Source organism: Drosophila kikkawai, chromosome 3R, assembly GCF_030179895.1.
Source record: "Drosophila kikkawai strain 14028-0561.14 chromosome 3R, DkikHiC1v2, whole genome shotgun sequence".
NCBI classification, from domain to species: Eukaryota; Metazoa; Arthropoda; class Insecta; order Diptera; family Drosophilidae; genus Drosophila; species Drosophila kikkawai.
In genome coordinates this window covers 11995486-12017376 of record NC_091731.1, presented here as the reverse complement: position 1 = coordinate 12017376, position 21891 = coordinate 11995486, and the positions used below count along the sequence as shown (strand labels likewise).

The following is a 21891-nucleotide window of genomic DNA, read 5'->3' as shown; positions in this document are numbered from 1 at the left end:
AAATCACCCGGAATATTAACGGATACTGAGAGGAAGCTCCGGTTTTGGCCGCCGGCGCAAACCTTTCTACTTAATTTGATTGGAATATGCGCACAGGAGGGCGGCGGCAGCTGGGGAAGCCACTGGTGCTACTGCTGGTGCTGCCGGTCCGTTGGTCCGCCGGATGCGGTGGTGTGTCAGTGGGGGATTAGCACGCAGCGTAGAGCGGCAGCAGCAGCATCCAGAAGAGAACAGTGTCGTCTCTTCCCCGTTTGGAGCCGGCCAGGTCCCCGCAGATCCCCTTTGTTTGGGCGGCTGTCAGGTTGGGTTGCTGCCGCTGCTGCTCTTTGGTTGGCTGATTGTTTCTGGCTGCCGTCGACGTCCTTGTTTCGGTGGCTGGTAAATGTCAGAAGCGGTGAAAAATGAAGCCTCCGCTTTTGATGTTGTCCTGCCGGCAGACCCGGCATACCCGGCCGACACTAGTCGTCCCTTCGGCCACCCTCTGCATTAATTTTTCATTGGCGTGTGTCCGTAACAGACGACCGACCGACCGACCGACCGGGGGATAAATCCATAAAACAATTTGAGAAATTAAACAATCAAAAGGCGTTAAGTGTTCCTGACTCTTGCCCGGGGGTTGATTAAGCACTTGCTCTCTCTTGCTCTCTGGTTGGTGGCATCTCCTCTGGCTGATTACTGATTACCGAGATGCGGATGTTAATGCCGGTGTTATTGCGACCAGCTGGTTGTTCTGGCCTTGTTTGTTTGCCTACTTGATTAACCCGGGCAGCAAGCAAACAGAAAAAAAATAAGCATTTGGCTTTGTCACACATCATGGCCACTTTAGCTCATCCTCCTCATCCTCACCCTGCTCTTGAAAAGGTGCTCTTTGCCGGGCGTGAAGCACATTTTATTGCCTTTTATTGCGCACTTGAGCTACTATAATTTCAGAGTTGCAAGCATTATTTGATAACCTTCTCTCTTCTAGTGTTTGACATGGAACTTAATTTACATAAAATTGGGGTGAACAAGGGGCAACTCAAGAGCACTACATACATACATACATATATAACCAGGTCAATGAGGGGAAACTGTAGTCTGTAGCTAAGCCAGGCTTAGATTGGCAATCAATTTGGAGTAAAATAATCTAAGATAACAGATTTCTTTCTTACTTCTGGCTGACACAAGGACTTAGTCTCCCAGTTTAATCCCCATAAATCAAGATGCGAAGATGCACAAGGATCTAGTCCGAAGACAAGCAGCTGGCTGTTTCGTACACATATGTTTCTGTCTTCAGCCAAGGAACCTCATCAGTACTCATTTCGCTGACAATAGGCTTTGTTTTATAGCAGTTTAACGCTGAATTCGTACTTGGGAATCTCAGAAGCATATTGTTCCTAGTCACAGCTGTTAAGTGCGTTTTTTTTTCTGACATTTTGTAGAGTCAGCAACGTAAAGGGACAGCATATATGGGTCATCTACCAAAACAATAAAAGTACACTTGATTTTATTTAATATGTATCATCTGCTACAAGTATCTATTTCCAGCTTTAAGCACCCAATCTATGCAAAATAAGCCCAACTCTAAGGGAGTCTAATTAAACAAAGAGTGTGGCTTATGAATAAACAGGGAATGTGCTATAAAGTGTGGCTTGTTTCGCGACATATGTATATACATATGTATATCTTATCAAGAGACTTGCAGACTTCTGTTATAGTCGGCTTGGCAAAACACACAAAAGTACTTGTCAAAGACAAGGGAGTAAGGGTCGGAAACTACAATTGTTTCCAAAAGTGGCAAAACTTCTTCCATCAGACTTCACTTTGCCATAAACTTGAATGATAAAACTTGTCTGGCATGAACAATGTCTAGCAAATGTGTTATTATTATGCCCCCTACAACCCCCAGAGAGGCTAATAGCTAACATTGATTGAAAGAAAACCACAATTAAAATGTAATTTAAATACTTAATTATATGTCACACTTGGAATTAAATTAAAACGGAAAAAAGCAAACAACTTTCAGTAGAATACCTCAGAATTTATAAAAAAACAATAGTAGTTTAGTTATGATTAAAACGCAAATATGGTAAATATATAGAAAATTATAGGAACAAGATCTCTTGAATATCTTGTCTTTGATATCTTTTCGCCACCTTCCTGGTCTGAATTTCTTAAATATTTGTTTTTGCTTTGGATTTGGGCTAGGTTGCTGAACCTAATTATAGCTCTCGAGGCGCGTATATCACTTTTGATTGTTTATTTATATTTTGGGCTGTTTTTCCCTGGTGCTCATTTGGAAGTGAGCACTCTGCGCAGTTTTTCCTAATTTTAATTTTAATGTACAATTGGCCGGGCGCCCGAATTAATTAGTCAAATAAACAAACAAAGAGCCAGAGACAAACAAAAGTCCGCATGATGCACGGCGCAACGAGCTGAGCACATAGCACGCAACACACACGGGACACACACATAACACATAACACATAAATGTTGAAATTTCTGTAAAAGTGATACGGGAAAATTGCAAAGTAGCAGGATAGGATAATGTGGGTGGGGATTTGCGGCATGCCACCTACAATTTGTGTCGCTTTCTAGGGGCTTAACATTTTCCAACAGACTCCCCCCAACACTGACAGCGGGATTTGCAACTATGAGCTCCGGTCCGGACTGCAGAGCGACCAGGGAAAGGGAGATGTATGTATGTGGCACGGCAACTAAACTAAGCTGCGGAAAATCAAGTGTATTCGAGTGTAAGATACTATAAAATGTATAATAAATTACACAAACCCAACCGAGTAAATCTCTGCTGTTTCGTTTCGGCATTCTTTCGACGCGTCGAAAGCAATTTAATTTGATTGTGGAAAAGTTTTTGTTTCGCCCATTGTCGACAGCGAGCCAAATGAGATAATGGTCGACCGAAAGTTATTTAAATAAGAATCGTAGATGGTAGAGAGTCCGTCGTGTGTCACTCTCGGTTAGGTAAGCTTATTATTTAAAGTTTCATTAAAATTTCAAAGGGGGACTAGCACTTATATACATATATATTCAAATTAGACGCCTAAGTTTAAGGTCTAAATGCATTTGCGCACAAAGAGTTAAGAGTTAAAGCCAAGGGAAAGAGACAGGCTGACTTTCACCGCTTGGGGGAAACTCTTCAGAATGGGCTTTGCTGCCTGAATGCACTTCAGTTGCCATTCATAAAATATATAAACTCTGCTTTTATAATCGCTTACGTTAGGTGAGAGGCGGCGTTAGCTTGACATAGCCACGGGGCTCATTGTGCCTGGCAAAAACAAAAAACACAAAAAAAAAATAAATTCAGCTAGCACTGCACTGTTGGGCGTTAGCCCTCATTAGCAGGTCGCATTTTTTCCCTCAATTAGTAATGGCCCGGTAAAATAACGCTTCTGGACCATTTAGCAAATAATGACTTATGCTAATTGGGCAACGCTGCAATATTTCGCACAATAAAAAACTAACAACTTAACGAGTTTAAGTGTTCGTCGAACTGATTGTTTTGCCTGCCTTTAATTTACATTTCTCAGAGAGTCTTCACCTTCTGCTCATTAGGCTGGTGTTAAAAATGAATGAAATGTGCTAATAACCAACATTGACATAGGGCAATTGTGACAAAGACATCCTAAGATATCTCACTTTGGTCCTAACCTTTAAACACTTAAGAATGCGCTATAATCATGATTAAGCACTTGTACCTGATGGCCCGCATCATCCAAGGCATCCATTTCCCCTTGGCTTTTATTTGAGATTTCAAAACGAGTGACTATTTTTAAAGGAGAGGTGTTTATTCAGATATACATCTCTTGTAGAATCTACAAAGAGAATAGGAACGGAAAAGCATCCCAATGAAAACAATATTTCGGGGACACGCCCACACGCGAAATGTAAGCATGACGTCGTTAAATGAATTTACCACACAGCTCCTCGTGTTTTTTAATGAGTTTTTCTGGGGGAAAACCGTCAGCCAAGTTAAATGTTTCGAAATATTTCTGTTTGATTTTGGAATTAGCATGTTGTTGTTCTGATTTCCACTAGATTTGAGAGACAAGAATACGCCGAGAGCAGAGTGAAAGTGTCTGAATTGTATTTTTAATTTCCATATTTGAGATTCTTAAGAAGTTAAAGGGGGGAAACAGGCGATAAAATCCGTGAAATAACGTTGTCAAGGCGGATAAACACTCTCCTTCTCCGTCTACTCTTTTCCAAGAAAAGCAATCACTGGGCGGTTCTTCTGGTTCTTAAACACTGAATATGCCGAATGAGTCGCCATTGACCTTAGCGTAAGTTTTTGGTGTGAGAAGGGGGTATGTCTTGGAATTAATCGAAACGATGACGCAGTCGAATCCACAGCAACGGCAGTGTCATTAGCATAATGGAAATGAGCTTGGCTCTTGGCTTTTTAGGCTTGTCCAAGTGTGTTCTTCATCATCACCATCATCTCGATAGGGTTGCGATCTTAACGCTGCCGTCGCCGTCGTCGTCGTCTGCGTTTTCATATTGATTCACAAATTTTGACCGTTAACAGACAGCCAAGTGATCGGTGACTGGGCTTTCAGGCGGTTTGACCAGTTGCGAGTTCAATAAACCTCCGACTTAGGTTAGACTTTTGTCAAGCCGAAAGTGTTGTTGTTGTTGTTGGAGAAAGGGAGGGGAAAATGTGCGAAAGAAAGAAACTTCTTGTGCCCATTGTTTTTATAAAAATCATTACCGCAGTTCTCCCAAACTGAATATTACTTTCTCTTCTGAACCGCAGCAGCAGTGGCACGTATATGTTTTCCTTTTCTCCTTGCCTGGCCAGCCGATCGTTAAAAAACAGAAACAAAACATCTGCTGTTGTTGTAGCTTTTTTTTTTTTTTTTTGCCTCGTGAAAGCCATAAGAAGCGTGTATGCAAACAGAGATATCCATCGGTTTACTGTCTTGGCCCGCCCCGAAAGCGCAGTTAAAATGCCCAAAAGAGGCTGCTGTTCGGATTTATGGTTAGCACATAGAGCAGGAAGCCCCGCTTCAGGCGCTAATAGAGTTATAAAGCCACAACCGAAAATGACTTTAGAGCTTGGCTTACCAAAGCGGAACTCTATCTTTGTCGCTGACGCTGGTTTATTAAATCACAAAGTCAGCCAAGCCTGGCCCATAAGTGCTTCCCTCCGCTCAGTCCACCCAGTTCCAGTTTAAATGAGTGGTTTGAGTCACTGTAATTGCGGTATGGTGCAATTTACTTATCACTCGTACGACAAGGATCTCCGGCTCGTCATAGTCTGCTTAGTCTAATTTAACTTTGTTGACTTGATCCATATCTGGCGGAAGGAAGACCAAGGAACTCGGCTAGAGAAGTTCCACTCGCTGGCTCCAGTAATTAATCTTCCTTAAGCTAATTATTTTCGCCTAATTAACGCAAATTCTGCTTATAATTTGTTCAAATCAGTAGGTAATTTAAATTCATACATTAAATGTACAACAACAAAGCTAAAACACAATTTATCATTTATCTTAACCTTAGCCGTAAATTAATAGGAGTTTGAGGCTTTCCTTTCTGATTTCAGATTCATTTATCAACGAAAAAATGCTTCTATATAAACGAGAGCCTAACCTGACACTTAATCCAAAATGATTGCCTTTTTTTAAGGTAGAGAGTAACTTTGTAGTCAGTCACTAATAAATATAATATTACAGTCACGATTTCTTGTTAACTTTCTAAATTTCCGCCATTCGATTTGTTATGAAATTATAAGGGAGATCTCGGGCCGATACCAACCCCCGAATTAGATGATGCGCAAAAAAAACTGGCCACTACCCATGTAATCACATTCCAAACTTTAGTAACTTGAGTAACTCACTGGACTTTCGCCTCGGGTGCGGATTATTAAAGTCCCAATAGTCCCAATACTTGAGTGACCCAAAGTTACCCTAGCATTAGTGCCATTTAATTGTGATTGTCACTATTGGTTTTCCACTTTCCGATTAGCAATTGAAATGTACCGCACAAAAGAGATTACTTAGGGCCAGGCCACACTGCCAGACAAGTACTCCAAAAATCAATGCGAAGTGTGGCAATTGTTGGACCGAACCATGCGAGGGGCACTTGAATGTTGAAACCCCTCTAAATCACTTATGCCGGGATCCGCCCATCTGGTGCGGCGGTGGCGGTGGATGCGGATTCGCATTCGGATGTGGATGTGGATGCGGATGCGGGGCAAACACACTCAAACACTAAACGCTTCCGCTTCACTGAAAGTAAAAAAAAAAACACCGCACAATTACGTGCCATTGTTGGGCGCCAAATGGGAGTCACTCGGGGAGTCCGGAGGCCAGACACTCGTGTGGCTTACATTAACTGACACGAAACTTAAATCAGATTAGCATAAAAAACAAAAAAGCTGCCGAAAAGAGAATTCGATTCTCAACTCGTGTTCGCTATCGCGACCGCCCTCTCCGTCATCACTCATAAAAATGTGGCTTATAATTTGTGCGAGTCGGTGGCACAGACAACGAGGCGCTTGAAAATGCGAAAAATCTGTGGGCTAAGCATTTATATCGCGCCAGAAATGTGATATCTAAGATAGTTTGCCCAAGTGAGATATGAAAAGGCACTTAGTTGGCAAAATAATGTACATATATCTTCCCAGAACTTTATCCTTTACTTGCAAGAAAAACTTTGTTGAAAAAAACAATCAAATTAAATGCAATGTTGAAAAAGAAGGAACCTAAATCAAACAAGGGTATCCAATTAACATGTATTTACTACTTGAATCATTTTTAAAATATATTTTCCTTGCACATTTACAAGACCATATACGGCCAAAACACTTGACACATATTTCAAGTAGTGGTTGCAATCCTTTTAGATTTTATTGCCACACTTTTGCCAGACATATTGCAAAATGGCCAACACAAGCTATGGTTAGAAATGAGAGCAGCTAAACCTAATAGACCAATTTAATTGGCATTAAAGTTAGCCCAAAAAACCAATGGTTCGAAATCGCGATTATCCGCCATAGTGTTAACTGCTTGTTACGTAATTAGCCGCCTTTTATCCATAGCCGCCTTTTGGCGTCCACCTCCAACTGTTAGAGGTGAGGTCACTCCAACAGTACGGGGGAGTGGTACCCAGTCCCTGCGGATTTTTATGCGTGTCCATAACAAATTAATTAAGACTGCAAAAAAAAAAAATAGCAACAAAAAAAAGTGAAGTGAAGTTTACGGTCCGCAGAGATGTAGTACAATGGATTAGGCCGGAGAGATTCCCAACTGTGTTACCCTAAATTCACTTTCGCAGCCATTGGTGAGATCAGCGTATCATAAATGCAGGGTAATTACCAGAGCTAGAGCAAAAAAGAAAACAAATAGCTATTAAAAAATAGTTGCCTCCTCCTCCACCCCCTTCAGTTTCCAAGCCAATACTAAACTGGCTGCCCTGATAATAATTTTCTTTCCTATTCAAATCTCGAACCCACACATGCATCCCGAGAAAATCCAGATATAGAGGCGGAAATGCGAGCACTGATACCATGGCAAGGGAATGAGCGAAACCACCAATAACTTGGTGCTCCTCGCGGTGGCGGTGGGCAAATGAAAAGTAAAAGTCAAATAGATGCAAAAAAAAAAAAAGCCACCAGACAACCGAAAGACAACACAGCGCCAAGCCAGTCAGTGAGTCGAACGACCACAGTAATTTCAAAGTTACGTACACACTCCAAACTAAAACCAAACAGAGTAAACATGTAGCTGGCAAACCGGCTGAGCAGCCACGAATAAATACGAGAAAACATTGTGGGGAGTGTATCGAAATCAGGGGGAGAAGAGAGTGTATTTCAAGAGCCGAAGGTGTGCCGAATTATAAATGCTCTGGCAACAGATTGATTGAGTTGTACGCAGCCCCCCAAAAACAGTTAATGGCTTGCAAAAAATTGGAGCAACATCGTTAACACCTTGAGGATACTAGTATATCTTTAATCAACTTTGAATAATATGTGAATTAACCTTCAGAGATCGCTTAAATAGGGGCAGAAGAGGGCCGCTCGAGTGGAACTGATGCGCCCGCTTATTATTTATCTGGAGGAATTACATATTATAAGAGTCGCTTACTTCCTGCCAAGTTCATTCCCATCAAGAGGGCATTGAGTTGAGTTTTTAGCTGCCGGCGGCGTATGCGAATATATATAAAAAAAGAAACCCTCTTAAAATAATCCCTCGTTGCATTTTCAGGGGAAGTAAAATTTTTGGTTATACATTTCACAGTTGACTTGTCACACAATTGATCCCCGAGTGCACTCAAGTCACTTGAGAAACAATGCAATGACCTCTCAAGAATAAGCCCAAATCAATAGGAAATTCAATTATAACCCAATTTCCTGGGGAACAACCGAAACAGAAACAGAAGTGTATGGAAATTGCCGGAGGCCGGCGGCGAGGAAGGAAAGAGGAGAACGTAGAGCTTAGAGCGTAGAGCTTAGCGGTTTGAGTTTCTGGGCCAGTTCAAGCCGAGACCCGCTGCGATCCAAAACCCTGCCAATGGGCCAACAATGGCAACGGCCACAATCCGGTACCAGAGACCAACACAGCACAACACAGCACGGCACACAGCACAGAGAGTGGACTGCAAATGGCAGTGAGTGAGTAAGTGAACGGACGGAGGGGCCGACAACAACATGGCCACCACGTGGGAAACTGAATTCATTCAGCAGCAGAGAGACACAGCTGAAAGTTACAGTTCACAGAAAACATTTCACAGTTCATTTAGCATGTACAGAAGTGAACGTAAATTTATTCTAATAGCGGTACTTCGTAATAAAGTTTATTAATTAAAATAGGCAACATTATTTCATAGACATTTATGGTTCAGTTGAAAATAATTAAGAATAAGCATAATAATTGGTAATAAGAGTACTTGGAGAGGGAAAGGTAGTTGAAGAAAGAAAGTAAAAGTCAATAAAATACACAAGACTTTCTCAATACCACCACGGTATCATCAGAAAATATTGTATTATTTAAATTGTATTTACATTTTATTGTTCTCTTACGACTTGATTTATGTCAGAAGACAAGTAAGTACAGCGGTCTGCCTGTACAGCTCTCGGACCAATAAAGCTCATTATCAACTTGCTTTTATTATTCATATTTTATGTGCTTACCAATAAATAAGAAATAAAAAATTAACCCTTTCACCTCGTGCGTTACGAATGCTACCTTAAACCTCTCCAAATTGCTTTTTTGTTCTCTGTGTAAAAAGAAACAAATACAGAAATACACGGCTGCATTTTATGACTTGGCAACAATTACGAAAATTCGAAAAGAAAAATCCAACCAACGACTCAACTCAACTCGACTCCGACTCCAACTCCGACTTCGACTCTCCCAATGACAAAACTCTTTCTGGCGGGCGCCAAGCCGAACTTAAGGGGTAGATGTTGGAAGTTGCTTGGTAATAATACCGTGGAAAATGGGTTAATAAACTAAAAGTTTTTAACGGAGGAAGGCTTAGTCGCTAAGCGTCGCGCAGAAATCTAAAGTAAAAACAATAACAATGGGAAATTGCAAAATAATATTGTGCGAAGAATCAAAAGGCGGCATCAGAAGGCATTAACGAAAACAGGGTGGGGATTATAGACGGACATACGGCCGGCCGGTCGGTCGGTCGGTCTGTTGTTTGCATGCTGAATTTAGAACCTGGCCTAGGCGGCTTCAACGCCAGACCTTGTTATCAAAGAAAACAAATCGAATTTCAATCGGAGGTGAGGTGAGTATAGAGCGGGTGCGAAACCATTAAATGGCCGGGCTCAACACCAAATACATATAATGCACGACTGCAAGCGGAACCGTCCCGTTTCATATGGGGTTTGTGGCTTTGACAGAACTGAGAAAATCCAAGCAGAAAGGGAGAAGGTGGAGGATGGGGGACCGAACCGTGGAGAATTCGCCAGAGAGAATGCACTGGAAGGGCACTGAAAAATCCGTGAAACAAGCCACGTACCTACCTCATCGCTCACCCACACACTTACTCCTGGTTGTGGCAGTACCCGTGTGCGCACTATAAATATAAAAACCCTCCATCCATCAGGAATTTTTATGAAAGGCCCGACGATTGCTACCAGTCCATTGTGTTTCTGTATGCGAATTGTCCGCACCACGCCTGTGTTTACCGTCCTGCCACCTAATTGAACCGTTCAAATTTCAGTAGATGCGGTGGCATATCGTCGGATCAAAACAACCCCCCAGATAAGTCCCTTGTTTGTACTCTTTTGTCCGCCCTCGCTTTGTATATAGTTTTCCCAGGACGTGATTTTCATTGTTATTTGATTAATTAAAGCAGCACCCAAAAAAATGTAAGAGGTCATTGACAAAGTGTTCCAGTTTCGGTATGCCTGATTAGCAGCGATTTGTTCGGGGGGAGCCGAGCGAGCACCGAGGAATATACCCAGTGATAAGGACCCAACTGACAGTGATCGCTTTTATATTGGGGTTTACTGATTGCAGATTACCAAAGTAATGGCTAGTAATTATATACACTCATTTTTATAGGGGAAAGTCCAATGAAAAGTATGGAAAACCGAGTGAGTAGCAACAAGTACTAGCCCATTATAAGCGATATTCATTTATTATTTATCATTATAATTATTATTTTTGGGGGCTTCAATTAATGTGCCCCTTGATTATCACGGTGCGACGTCATGGTATTAATTTAGTAGCTCGCTATCTCGAGTGTCTATCGTCCATTTAGAGCCTTTCGAAAGGGGTCAGGTCACATCAAAGTGACGCAACTACATAAATACTGTTTTGATTTCGTCTGACGACTGGCTTGGCTTGGCTTGTATTATTTATTGCGATGTCTCATTAATTTATGCGACACGTTACGAGCTCCATTTTTTAAGCGCAGCAACTTGCATTCATATTTAATATGTTAGCAGTCTGAGCGAGTCGCAAAAGAAACGTTGCCAAATCGCAAAAACTGGAGCAACAGGCTAACAGCCAACAAACATAAATAACTTTCATAATTGGCTAACCATAAAACGCTATATAAACACCCTCAAAACTTCAAACTTGCTGCAAATTGGTTTGTTTTGTTTTGTTTTTTCGTTTCCATCAAAGATTGGGGGGAGGCAGCTTGTTTATATGGTTGTCAAGTCAGCCAAGTGTTTGGAGAAGTAGATAAGGAGCCGCCGAATACACGAGGCTTATCTCGTGCCCCGCATTTCAAACTTGAACTACATATGGGCGAGTGCGAAAAATACACTCTTGACACCCTTCAATGCGGAATAAGTTAGAGCTATGTATGTTATCGCTGGTATGTATAAAAAAGCGTTTTAGTTTAAATCCAATGGATAAACTTTCTCCGTAGCTAAATGATTTATCTTGCCTGACGCCGCTCCCCAATCTTTGAGATCACTTTTCGCTTTTCGCAGCTTTGCTGGGGATCATGTCTCGAAAATACTTTCACACTTCTCTTCTCTGCGCGGGGCAAACTCCGATTTCGGGGAATTTTATCCGAGACTCGCCACACGTAAGTAAGTAACAACAAAGTTATTACCTGGCTGACGATCAGCATGTGCCTGCCTTGTAGGCCCGTAATCATCATTAAACTGGATTTTAAGTGGCTTACATTTTGAGTTTCTAGGTATGAGCTATGAATGAACATATCCCAACAACATTGGCACGTCATTCAGTTCACTTTTAAGCTGAGGTTAATGTTGACAAACGTGTGACGGAACTACATATCTCGGGCAGGTGACTGATAAGTTAATCCACATTGCCTTGTCTAAGCCTGCATTTTATTTGCACTCGTTTTTTTTTTTTTTTAATTTGATTGCTCTTGACGTTGGTGCTAAAAATACATATTACATCTATTGTATGGGTGTCATAAACCCGGGCTAATTGCCCGCCGGCCTAATGAGAGATTTGTCCGACAATTAATCCGACTTGTATTGCTAACTGTTGGCCCCGGGCCGTGACTCCGGCCATCGATGATTAAGAGTCAGCGAAAAAAGTAAATAAAATCAGCGGCTAACGAACGGGAGTGAACTTTGGATAGGATAGCTGAGGTGTGTGTCTTTGTGTGTTGTTGCAAAAGGAAAGTTTTCCGCACGAAAACGAAAGCCCACAGTAGTTCAATAAAAGCATTCAGATATCGTAAAGCGTATACCGCCTCCCCCGGAAGCGGCCTCGAAAATTAACATACAAACTCAACACTTATTGCACTTGAGAACTTCTCCCGAGAGAGGCTGTAGCTATTCAATTAAAAGCAAATCAAGATAGCAATTTAACGGCACGATAATAAATCCACTTTTGTGGCGTGCCATCGTACCATATCGTTAAGTTCTTTATGTTTGCCTTTTCTTTATTTTGTTTTTTCTTTAGCGGCTTTTTGTATAACCTAATTACGTTCATTCTCGCTGACTTCACGGAGGCATGAGACCGAAAACGCTTTTGAAATTCTAATGATGTTATTCAGACCATTTGGGCCAGAAAGCAATGCATTTGAACTCATTTATCATTAAGAGAGTCTTTTTCGAGTCCCAACCAATAACGAATAATCGCCTGAATAATGCATATGATTGCGGGTCAAATTGTATAATGAACTAAGCGTTGCTGGGGTCCGAGTTCGGGTTTCAGTTTCATTTTCAGCACGAGTTGGAGTCTCGTAAGGTCAAAGCATTTTTCATGCAACACCTTGAGAATCGGCGGCCAACACCAGCACCTCCTATGGTAGCTCCGTTAGCTTTGGCAACAACACTCGACTCGGGGAAGAAACCAGTTTTCCATGCCACTCTTATTGGTAATGAGCAGGGGAGCAGAGAAAGAGCTCTCTGATGGTGGTGCTTGCTGGCAGCCCAGCCGGTGCCGGGTGCCTGTGCTGTGCTGACGGTTGACTCTCGTCAATGGGCCAGCCAGCCAGCCATAGTAGCGGGTGCCGTATAATTGGGCGGAAAGTAACGTTGACGTCGACCACTCTCTGCAATTAAAGACCGGGCCATAAAGCCAAGATTTCAGCCTGCGCACAGCAGCGAACAGCGAACAGTGAACAGAGGGCTGTGGAAGTGAAGGGGGCATCGGCGCCCCACTCTTGGTGGCCCAGCGCAAAGTGGCCTCCGTGTTTATGGGCCCGAGAAGCGAGCACACATGCAAACTTGGCCAAGAGCTCGGGCACGCAATATGGCATAAAGTTAAGAATAGCAAATAGGTAAACGATATTTGCTTGCAAAATTGAGAAAAGGGAAATCACTGAACTAAAAGGGGTTGGCACACACTCGAGATACCCTAACTCATGTGGAAATCGAGGCAAAAAACAACGGAAGAAGCACGAAAATCCCTTAGTTATTAGTTTTATTTGCCAGATGTTTCCCCAATTTGATTCCTTATTTATTACGTTCGTTCGTGGATTAAAGCCCACCACATTTATCTTTATAGGATTCAGCATCTTCCTAGAAATGGGAGCGTTTTTTTGTATGTTTTACTCTGCAATTTATGGTGAGAAGAGCTGGTAACCACTGTGGATATAATAAATACGGGTTGCAAACACAAAAGGAAGCAAATTGTTTTCCTTTTGATTAAAGCTCCCCAACTCCCTGATAAGAAATAAAAACAAATGCCATGATTTATCCCTGATAAGGAGAAACAAATAATAATTAGGAACAATGAAACCCAAAAATATCTTTGAGTGCGAGATCATTCTCTCGAAATTTCCTTTCTTTTCTCAGGTAAAAACGAGGCAAGAGAAACGAGTGCCCAATTATGACATGCAGAATGCACAGTACTTTCCCTCCACCTGCCAGCCTTTTTTGGGAAAGACCCATAAGGAAATTCAATTCATGCATTAAGACGAATACAAGCGATCGTTAACTGAAAAGGTCAGAGGAGAAAAAAAAAAATACAGAAGCAATCAAAGTGAGAGGCACAACCAAAATAAACAATCGGAACAATGGCTATCTCCACGCATCGTCACGAAAAACGCACAAACGAAGAATGATGATTTGGATGAATAATAAAATTTTCCGAAACGTGTGGCCGATAAGATAATGGATAATCTAACTGCCTAAATATAAATATTTACAGACCATTAATGCAGGAACCTGTCCCTGCCGAAAAAGAATATGTATCGCCTACCGGTAGCAAAATGAATGCGAAACGGATGAAACTTTTCGCAGGCGCGATGTGCTATAAATGAAGCTTTATTTCTTTGTTGTTCCTGGTAAACGTCCAGACAATTTAATTTATTTGCCTGCATTAGGACAAACATGATACCGCAGAGCAGGCACCAGAGACACCGGGAGGAACAAAAGCCTCATCAAAGTACAACTTAGTGCCTCCCTTTCCAATTATAGTGTGTCAGATGAGGGGCGCCACCGTCGTGTGTTGGTATACACTCGGAAAAAATGTATTAACTAAACAACTGTATCTCAATATTGCTTCTTTGCTAATAAATCTTTATTTTTTTCTAGAATTTATCTGATTATCAGACACATTCCCTCTACCGCTGCAAGTTTTGCACATTATTTCTGTGTCGCTTCCTATTTTAAGAAGGAAAAAAAGAAGCCTTGCACATTTCCTATTTATAGATAAGCCACGACATACACACATTTTTTTGCTGACTGCATGCGTGCTTGCAGATAAATAAATCACATTAAAAATTAAACAAAACCCGTAGCCCAAAAGTTGTACAACACATTCCTATGTTATCTCTGGGTCTGAATGCAACATAATAGACTGGGCGGGATAATAGTAAGTGAGTGAGTGAATGAGTGAGTGAGTTTTACTTACATTCAACATCCAAATGATCATCTCCTCGAGGACAATGTCCATGCCGCTGTGGGCCCCGCTGAGGGCATATTCGACGGGATTGTCACTGCTGCGGCCACGTGGAGTTGCTGCTACTGCTGCTGCCGATGTGGATGTAGATGCAAGTGTAGTCCGGCTCTTTGGAGGCGGGTTAATGCTGGAGAGAGGTGTGGCCGTTGCTGCAGTTGAGTTGTCTGCTTCTGGGGCTCCTGTTGCTGATGCTGTTTCTGATGTTGCTGCTGGTTCTGCTGATGTGGCTGTCGATCCTGTTGTTCCTGTTGCCTCGACCAGACTCGGCTGGTTGGCATCGAATAGTCCGAGTAGCTCCAAGTCCCGCTTGCAGCAGCAGCGGCATATCCGTGGCATTTCCAATGCGTCCTCGTCGCCGTTGCCAGCCGGCAGCAGAGAAAGTTGCTCATTGGCAGTGGCAGCCGTTGCCGTTGGTGTTGCACCTAAGGCACTGAAGCCTCTCCTCCTGTTGGCACTCATTTCTGCTTTGGTTTTTCTTTTTCTTTTGCTTTTTCTTGCTTGCTATTTTCTTTTCTTTACTCTTTTTTGTTTTTCTTTTTTTGGCGGTTGTTTATATGAATTTAATTAAGCCTGTTGCCGTGGCTTTTGGATTTTCACACGTCACCCACGAACTCGAGCGTCTTTTAGTCGTAGTTGTTGCTGCTGTTGCTGGTTTTCTTACGCTTTCGTTTTGACCACGACGATTCGGAGACCTAAAAAACCAGAAAAGGCCAGAAAGAAACATAAGCAACGGATTTGTTAAGAAGCCTTTCGCTGCACAAGATTTCGTGCGAGTGTGCGAGTGTGTGGACCGGTGGTGTGGTGTGCGTGTGAGCCAGTTTGTGCTTAGTAGGCCAACAAGAAACCGAATCAGAATATCTAAGTTGCCCCCCAAGTTTATTAGCAGCGGAAAGATAAACACACAGCATCAGTTGTTTTTTTTTTTTTCAACTACGCGAAGGGAAAACTAGATGAAGCAGTTAGTTTTTCCTTTTCCTTTACCGGGAATTACAGCTTAAACAGGTTTTTTTGGACGAGTTTTCGGGAACAGGAAAATATGCATTCCCAATCAAGCTTTTATATTAGTTTAACGGAACTTTACATTCTTTTTTTTTCACAACTTTTATGAAAACCACAAAAATTTGCAGTAGTTTTGGAATTTCCAAACAAAAATAAACACTTTACACGGACAAAAAACTGAAAACAGACAGGCGAAAACCTTTTTCTCAGATTTTTATTTTTTATAATTGAGATTAAAGATCGGCTGTTTTCCGATAACATTTCAATATTTTAGCCCCGATTAAAAGAGCCTTTCCCGATTTTTTCGATTTTCCTCTCTTAGGCCTTTAATTTTTGGCTTAAAATCGGAATAGAACACCCCGAAAACACCTGCCCTTGTGGAGCTAAAATAAACTTTGGCGCAGTTTTCTAGCCTTTCGAATATATAAACCACTAGAAAAACTATTTGGCTTTTTTGGGTGTTGATTTGCTTTAGCTTTTTCTATTTCGTCGTCGTCGTCGTCGTTGTTGTTGTTGTTGTTGTGGTTGCTTTTATTTTTGTTGTTACAGCCGATGAGAGATTTTCTCGAAATGATCAAATTATTTTTGGTGGCGGCATTTGCGTACGCACACACACATACACTCTCGGAATAGCATTCGCAATCAGACGGACACTCACACGGGCGCACATGTGGGGCAGGAATTTAAATTGATGAATTAAATGCATTTACGTTACGCACACAACCAAATAACTGATAGCACAGCGGCGGCGAGATTTCCGTTACTTTCCAACCGACAACTGTGATTGCTCCCGTGGCACGGACAACTGGACGCGTCGCGATTCCCTGTCCGTTAAACGTTCCCAAAATATGAGATTGTGCTTTTTGAATTCCTCGCACAGCGCCAATTCATTATTCGATTACGCGGTGGTGCTGGGAAGACCGAGTTTTTTTTGGAAAGAAATGTGAACTGACCAGTGATGTTTTTTTTTTTTAGCAAAGAATTAAGCTGATTTTTAAAAAATAATTTTTAATTTGTTGTTTTTTTTTTAATTTTAAATATAAAATATTAAATCGGTCGGGACAGACGCAGTATTTTAAATCACCGCGGCACGAACGTCTCCGGATCGCTCCTCAAACTTAACTGAATACGAACTGAACGCTGAACCGAATACCCAAACTGACTGAATACGAATACGAATACGACGAATACGAATACCTCACCACCACTCACCACCGGCCGAGACTGCCTCTCTGCTATGCCGCGCAATTCAAAGTGTATTCCCGAGTTTATCCATATTTTTTTTAATCGAAAACCTTCAACAAACGGTTCCCAATTGAAGTGGCAAATTATTTTAAGTTTTGTTACAAAATGCAAAAAAATTAAATATCTAAAATGCTTTACCTTTCCTCCTTATTTCGTGAAAATCGGCAATGAAATACTATTTAATTTGATTTTAAAAAATCAATTTGAATTTTCTTTAAATTCTTACATTTTTGTTATATTTTTTAGTTTCTATTTATAATTAGTATTTATTTAATTAATATTCAGCAAGAATAAACGTTTATGTTAAAATGTCAAAACTAATCTTACACGTTTACAGAATAACGGTGTAAAATTTGTATGAGAATGTTAAGCTTGAGGTCGAGGGAAATTTTGAGCACAGACGCAAACCGCGTGGGGAATTTGAACAATTGGGCCTTCGAACAAAAATGTTGGAAAAATATTTGAAAAGCTACCACTAAATAATTTAATTATTAATAATACGAAAAAGTATGTACCTTTGGAATATGTTCAGGAATCCTTAAAAAATGTATTCACTTGGAGCTTTACATTTTTTGTTTGTTACAACACAGGCAAGAAGTACAAGAGTTAGACTTGACATTTTTAAAAATAAATATTTGAAATAAAAATTTGAATAAATAATGAATAGGGAAAACTTACAGCGACGTTTTCACTAAAGCAGCTAGTATTAAGCAATTAATTTACGAGGTTTACTGTGTAAGGTCGCATAAATCGCAATAAAATGTTGATTTAATTATTGAAAATTTTTCAAGTGATGCCTTGAGTTTCTAGAGCTGTATTTACGCGACATTTACTGCTGGAGCGAATTCGTAAACTACTTCCAGCATGCTTGACTGCCTTTCCTTAAACCGGATTAAGGTTGTCGAGGTTTTTAATCCTCGCAGGCTTTGGTGCCTTCATTACTGGGACAAGCTAACAGCAAAAGCTCGTTTAATTAACCAGTTAATAGGAAAAAAATCGAACAATAATCTGTATAGCTTTGGGCGTTATCTTGCCGCAGACACACAAGGAATTTTCATGCAGGAATTTATCCCGAACGCGAACCCTCGAGCATGCATGTTGAAGAGCGACAGAGAGGCATTAGCATCAGCTGTTCGCGGTACCAAAACAGAGAGATTACAATGGGAGGAAAACAGAAGCAAGAGAACGGAACAAATATGTGGGCAAAAATTCAAACGGAATGCCAATTATGCCGGAAAGGAAATCGCAAAAAGGAAAAATTCGAAAAATATAATACGACGGTAAGTGGTTGAAAAAGCTCGGTAAGCTGATTAATTTGCAAAGCAGAGGTTCTCCTAATTGCTCCTGAACGACAGTGCCCAGCCCATTACTCTCGCCCCCTCCCCCACCCTGTGGTCGCGCCTTGGCGCTCTTGTTGTTGTGTTCATTTATGAGCACCCTTTGTTTTTGGGCTCCATTCGGCGGCCGCTGTATTGCCCTCCCTTTCTATCCGCCATCAGCTAAAAGGCACACACACTCGAGAAGGACTCTTGTGCGCTGGAGAGACACATCAACTTGAGATTTCCACGCAGGAAGCTCGAAAGCACATGTAATTGGTCCGGCATGCTTTTTATCCGATTATTAACGCTTTCACGCTTATACTCACATTTTTGGCGAGGGCGCCTGGGAACGCACATCCTGGCGATTAACGCCGCCAGCGGAGGCCGGCGGCCGAAGTAACCACTTCCATGCAACGCGATGACCAAATGTTCTTTCAATATCACTTGCGAAAATCTCCAGTCAAACACTCGTAAAACACGGTTTCCTGATTTTTTAGAAATATTCGTACAATTGGGCTTGGCAAGAACACAGTTCGGAAAACAGCAGACAGTGGCCAGTGGGGACATAGGCAATAGGCAAGAAGTTCTTGCCAAGAAGTTTCTATCGATATCGGTGCTTATTTTAAATCGGTTAGCGGCTTTCCTTCTGCATCACCTGGTCACATCTAATTTGGTCAAAATGCCCACCTGACGGCGCTGCCGGACTGTGACAGAAATTTCCCGATTTTACTTTTAAATAGAGCTTATATAATATATATTTATCAGGAAATGGAGAGAAAAAATCATCGCCAGACTCTATGAATTATATTAAAATAATATAACATTTAATTAACATTTGAAATTGCGCGCCTCGTGTCCAGTCAGTTCGCTAGGTACGAACAGCTGATTAGTAGTCCCTCCGGTCACACTGCCGGGAAAATGTGCTTTAATGAGCTCACCAGACTTGTTTCGGCGTTTTCCCGAGGAAATCTGAACTTTACATATGCCCTGGAGTGTTTTGCACTGGATCACGGGTGTCATAAATACAAAATGAGCGGGACAACGGAGAAAAGAGTAAAAAAGAAAATGTTGCTGAAAAAGTATGGCAACTTTAATGACCCGTTTAAGTGAGACCCTTTGCTGTGGATGGTGAATCCGATATTTTCGTCGGAGAAGCCGACGGACACACTGCACCTCGTTTCTGAAAGTAAACAATTGTAAATATTTTCCATTTGCCGCTAAATTACTGCAACATGTCCATGCAAAAGGCCAAAATCATCGACCAGAAGGAGTACCTCAAGAAGTACCTTTCCGGCGACAAGGAGAAGAAGAAAAAAAAGAAGGAGAAGAAGCATAAGAAGGGCACCAAAGTGAAAATCATTGATGACGACGCTTACGATGAGGACAACCGGGAAATGGACGAGGATCTCCTGTTGGGCGGTGAGGACGCGCCCCAAATTGTGGGCGAGTACATCGAGGACGATCCCAACGTGCGCAGCAAGTGGCGCAACATCGCCGTCAAAGACGAAATCAAAGAGGAGCTAGGGGCGGAATCTTCGCCAGCGTCAGCGCCTGCTATCCGCATCAAACAAGAGCCGCTGGACGAGGAATCGGGCATGTGGGGACGAAAAGCCACTAGCACTAAAATTAAAGATGAATTCTCTCCCTCCAGACGGAACCCTCCCGTTAAAATCAAGCAGGAGAAACGCAGCAGCTCCAGGGATTTGAGTCCAGTGAGGTCGCCCACGAGGAGAGGAGGTAGTCCAGATCAGAGCCCACCGAGGCAAAGAGTCCCAGATAAGTCGCCACAGCGTAGGAAGCGCAGGGACTCTGATCAGAGCCCTCCAAGGCGGAGAAGAGATGCCGAGAAGTCGCCACAGCGTAGAAGCCGCAGGGACTCTGATCAAAGTTCTCCCAGGCGAGGAAGGGAAGCAGATCAGTCTCCACAGCGTAGGAAGCGCAGGAACTCTGATCAGAGTCCTCCAAGGCGAGGAAGAGACGTGGATCAGTCGCCACAGCGTATAAAACGCAGGGACTCTGATCAAAGTCCACCCAGAAGAGAAAGGAATGGTGATCAAACGCCCCCCAGAAGACAAAGAGACGCAGTCCAGTCACCAGCCCGAAGAAGAAAGGATTCCGACCAGAGTCCGCCTAGGAAACGAAGGGATAAGGTCCAATCACCACCTAGGAAGCGTAGAGACTCCGACCAAAGTCCTCCGAGGCGTACCAAAGGTGACTCCGTCCAAAGCCCACCCCGGAGGCGCAAGGATAGAGATTCATCTCCACCTAGAAGGCAAAAGGATTCCGATCTAAGCCCACCCAGAAGACGCAAAGCCCAATCTCCACCAAGAAAGAGGGAAAAAGATGCCGACCAAAGTCCACCAAGGCGACGTAGAGATGATGACCACAGCCCACCAAGAAGACGCCGCTCCGTCAGCAGAGATCGAAAGCCGTATCGAGAGCACAACCCTTTCAAAAAAGAAGAGGGCCGCGAGAGGAAAAGCCGCTGGGCAAAGAACTCAGCCAGCAAGTCCCCGTCTCCGCCTCCTACGCACAAACCCAAATCCACCAAGACCCTGGATGGCAAGAAGGCTGGTCTGCAGGATGCGCAGGCCCTGAAGAAGGAAACAGACGAAAGGCGAAAACGAGAGCACGACCTATTCGAACAGATGTCCACCGAGGTTTCTGGCCGGGATGCTGAGATTCAGATGCGCAACACCGGCCGGAAGGGACGCCGAGCCCGTGATGCGGCCAACGAAGATCCCGCAGAGCGTCGACGCAAGGAGGAGCACGAACAGAAAAAGAAGGAACTGTATGATAAATGGGGCAAGGGTCTGAAGCAAATAGAAGACCAAAAGACCCGACTTGAGGAGATGGCTCACGAGGCCGCTAAGCCTGTGGCTCGATACGCCAACGATGAGGACTTGGACAGGCACCTGAGGGAGCAGGAGCATGCTGATGACCCCATGCTGGAGTACATGCGCCAAAAGCGCAAGAAAAAGGAGGAGAAATCTAACAAGCCGGTGATGCCCAAGTACGAGGGAAGCTATCCAGAGAACCGTTTTGGTATACGACCAGGCTACCGATGGGATGGCGTGGATCGGTCCAATGGCTACGAGAAGCGCTGGTTCGACAAGCAGAACGAGCGCAAGGCGGTGCAGGACGAGGCTTACAAGTACAGCGTGGAGGACATGTAGATTTACTTATGAATATTTGCAATAAATATTTCACAACTGCCTGTAAACTGTAATAATTAAATTACATCATGTTTTCCAAATTACAATCTGAAATTTTTTAAAAGATTTCAATATTCTTAAAATAATAACGAAATTGCATGCATGGTGAAATAGGAGAAAAAATTTGTTGATAGTCTGTTACTTTACGGATTTTCAATAAATGAAGTTTTCTAATTAAAATTTAATATTAATACCAGTACAAACACCATTTAATAAAAACAGATTTGCATTATAAACATTTGCCTTACGTTATCGTTATATGATTTTTGAAATACCCGCCACTTTTCGATAACTCGTACTCGCTACTTCAGCCCT

At 42.4% G+C, this 21891-nt stretch overlaps 2 protein-coding genes across 7 annotated transcripts in view; one reads left to right on the top strand and one right to left on the bottom strand.

The window, feature by feature from the left end:
• mld (molting defective) overlaps positions 1–18946 on the bottom strand; it is a 35988-nt gene extending 17042 nt beyond the window's left edge. For 3 of the 6 annotated variants that reach the window (XM_017164750.3, XM_017164754.3, XM_017164753.3), the window contains exons 1-2: positions 18688–18946; positions 14751–15490 (exon numbers count right to left, since the gene is read on the bottom strand). In XM_017164750.3, coding sequence (XP_017020239.1) covers positions 14751–15257 — 507 coding nt within the window. In that variant the 5' untranslated portion in view covers positions 15258–15490; positions 18688–18946. Of the gene's footprint in view, positions 1–14750; positions 15491–16455; positions 16473–16516; positions 16730–16750; positions 16916–18687 lie in introns of those variants that run through there. The other 3 variants (XM_017164752.3, XM_017164751.3, XM_070287151.1) reach the window with 3 other exon arrangements.
• A 550-nt stretch (positions 18947–19496) lies between these two features.
• Positions 19497–21699, top strand: LOC108073263 (BUD13 homolog). Its single transcript, XM_017164821.3, has one exon. The coding sequence runs from the start codon at positions 19594–19596 to the stop codon at positions 21535–21537; it is 1944 nt and encodes a 647-aa protein (XP_017020310.1). The 5' UTR covers positions 19497–19593; the 3' UTR covers positions 21538–21699.
• The last annotated feature ends 192 nt before the right edge of the window (positions 21700–21891 follow it).

What these genes read in the sequence shown, in the direction of transcription:
- LOC108073263 (XM_017164821.3), top strand. Translation starts at nt 19,594, where the DNA reads ATGTCCATGCAAAAGGCCAAAATCATCGACCAGAAGGAGTACCTCAAG.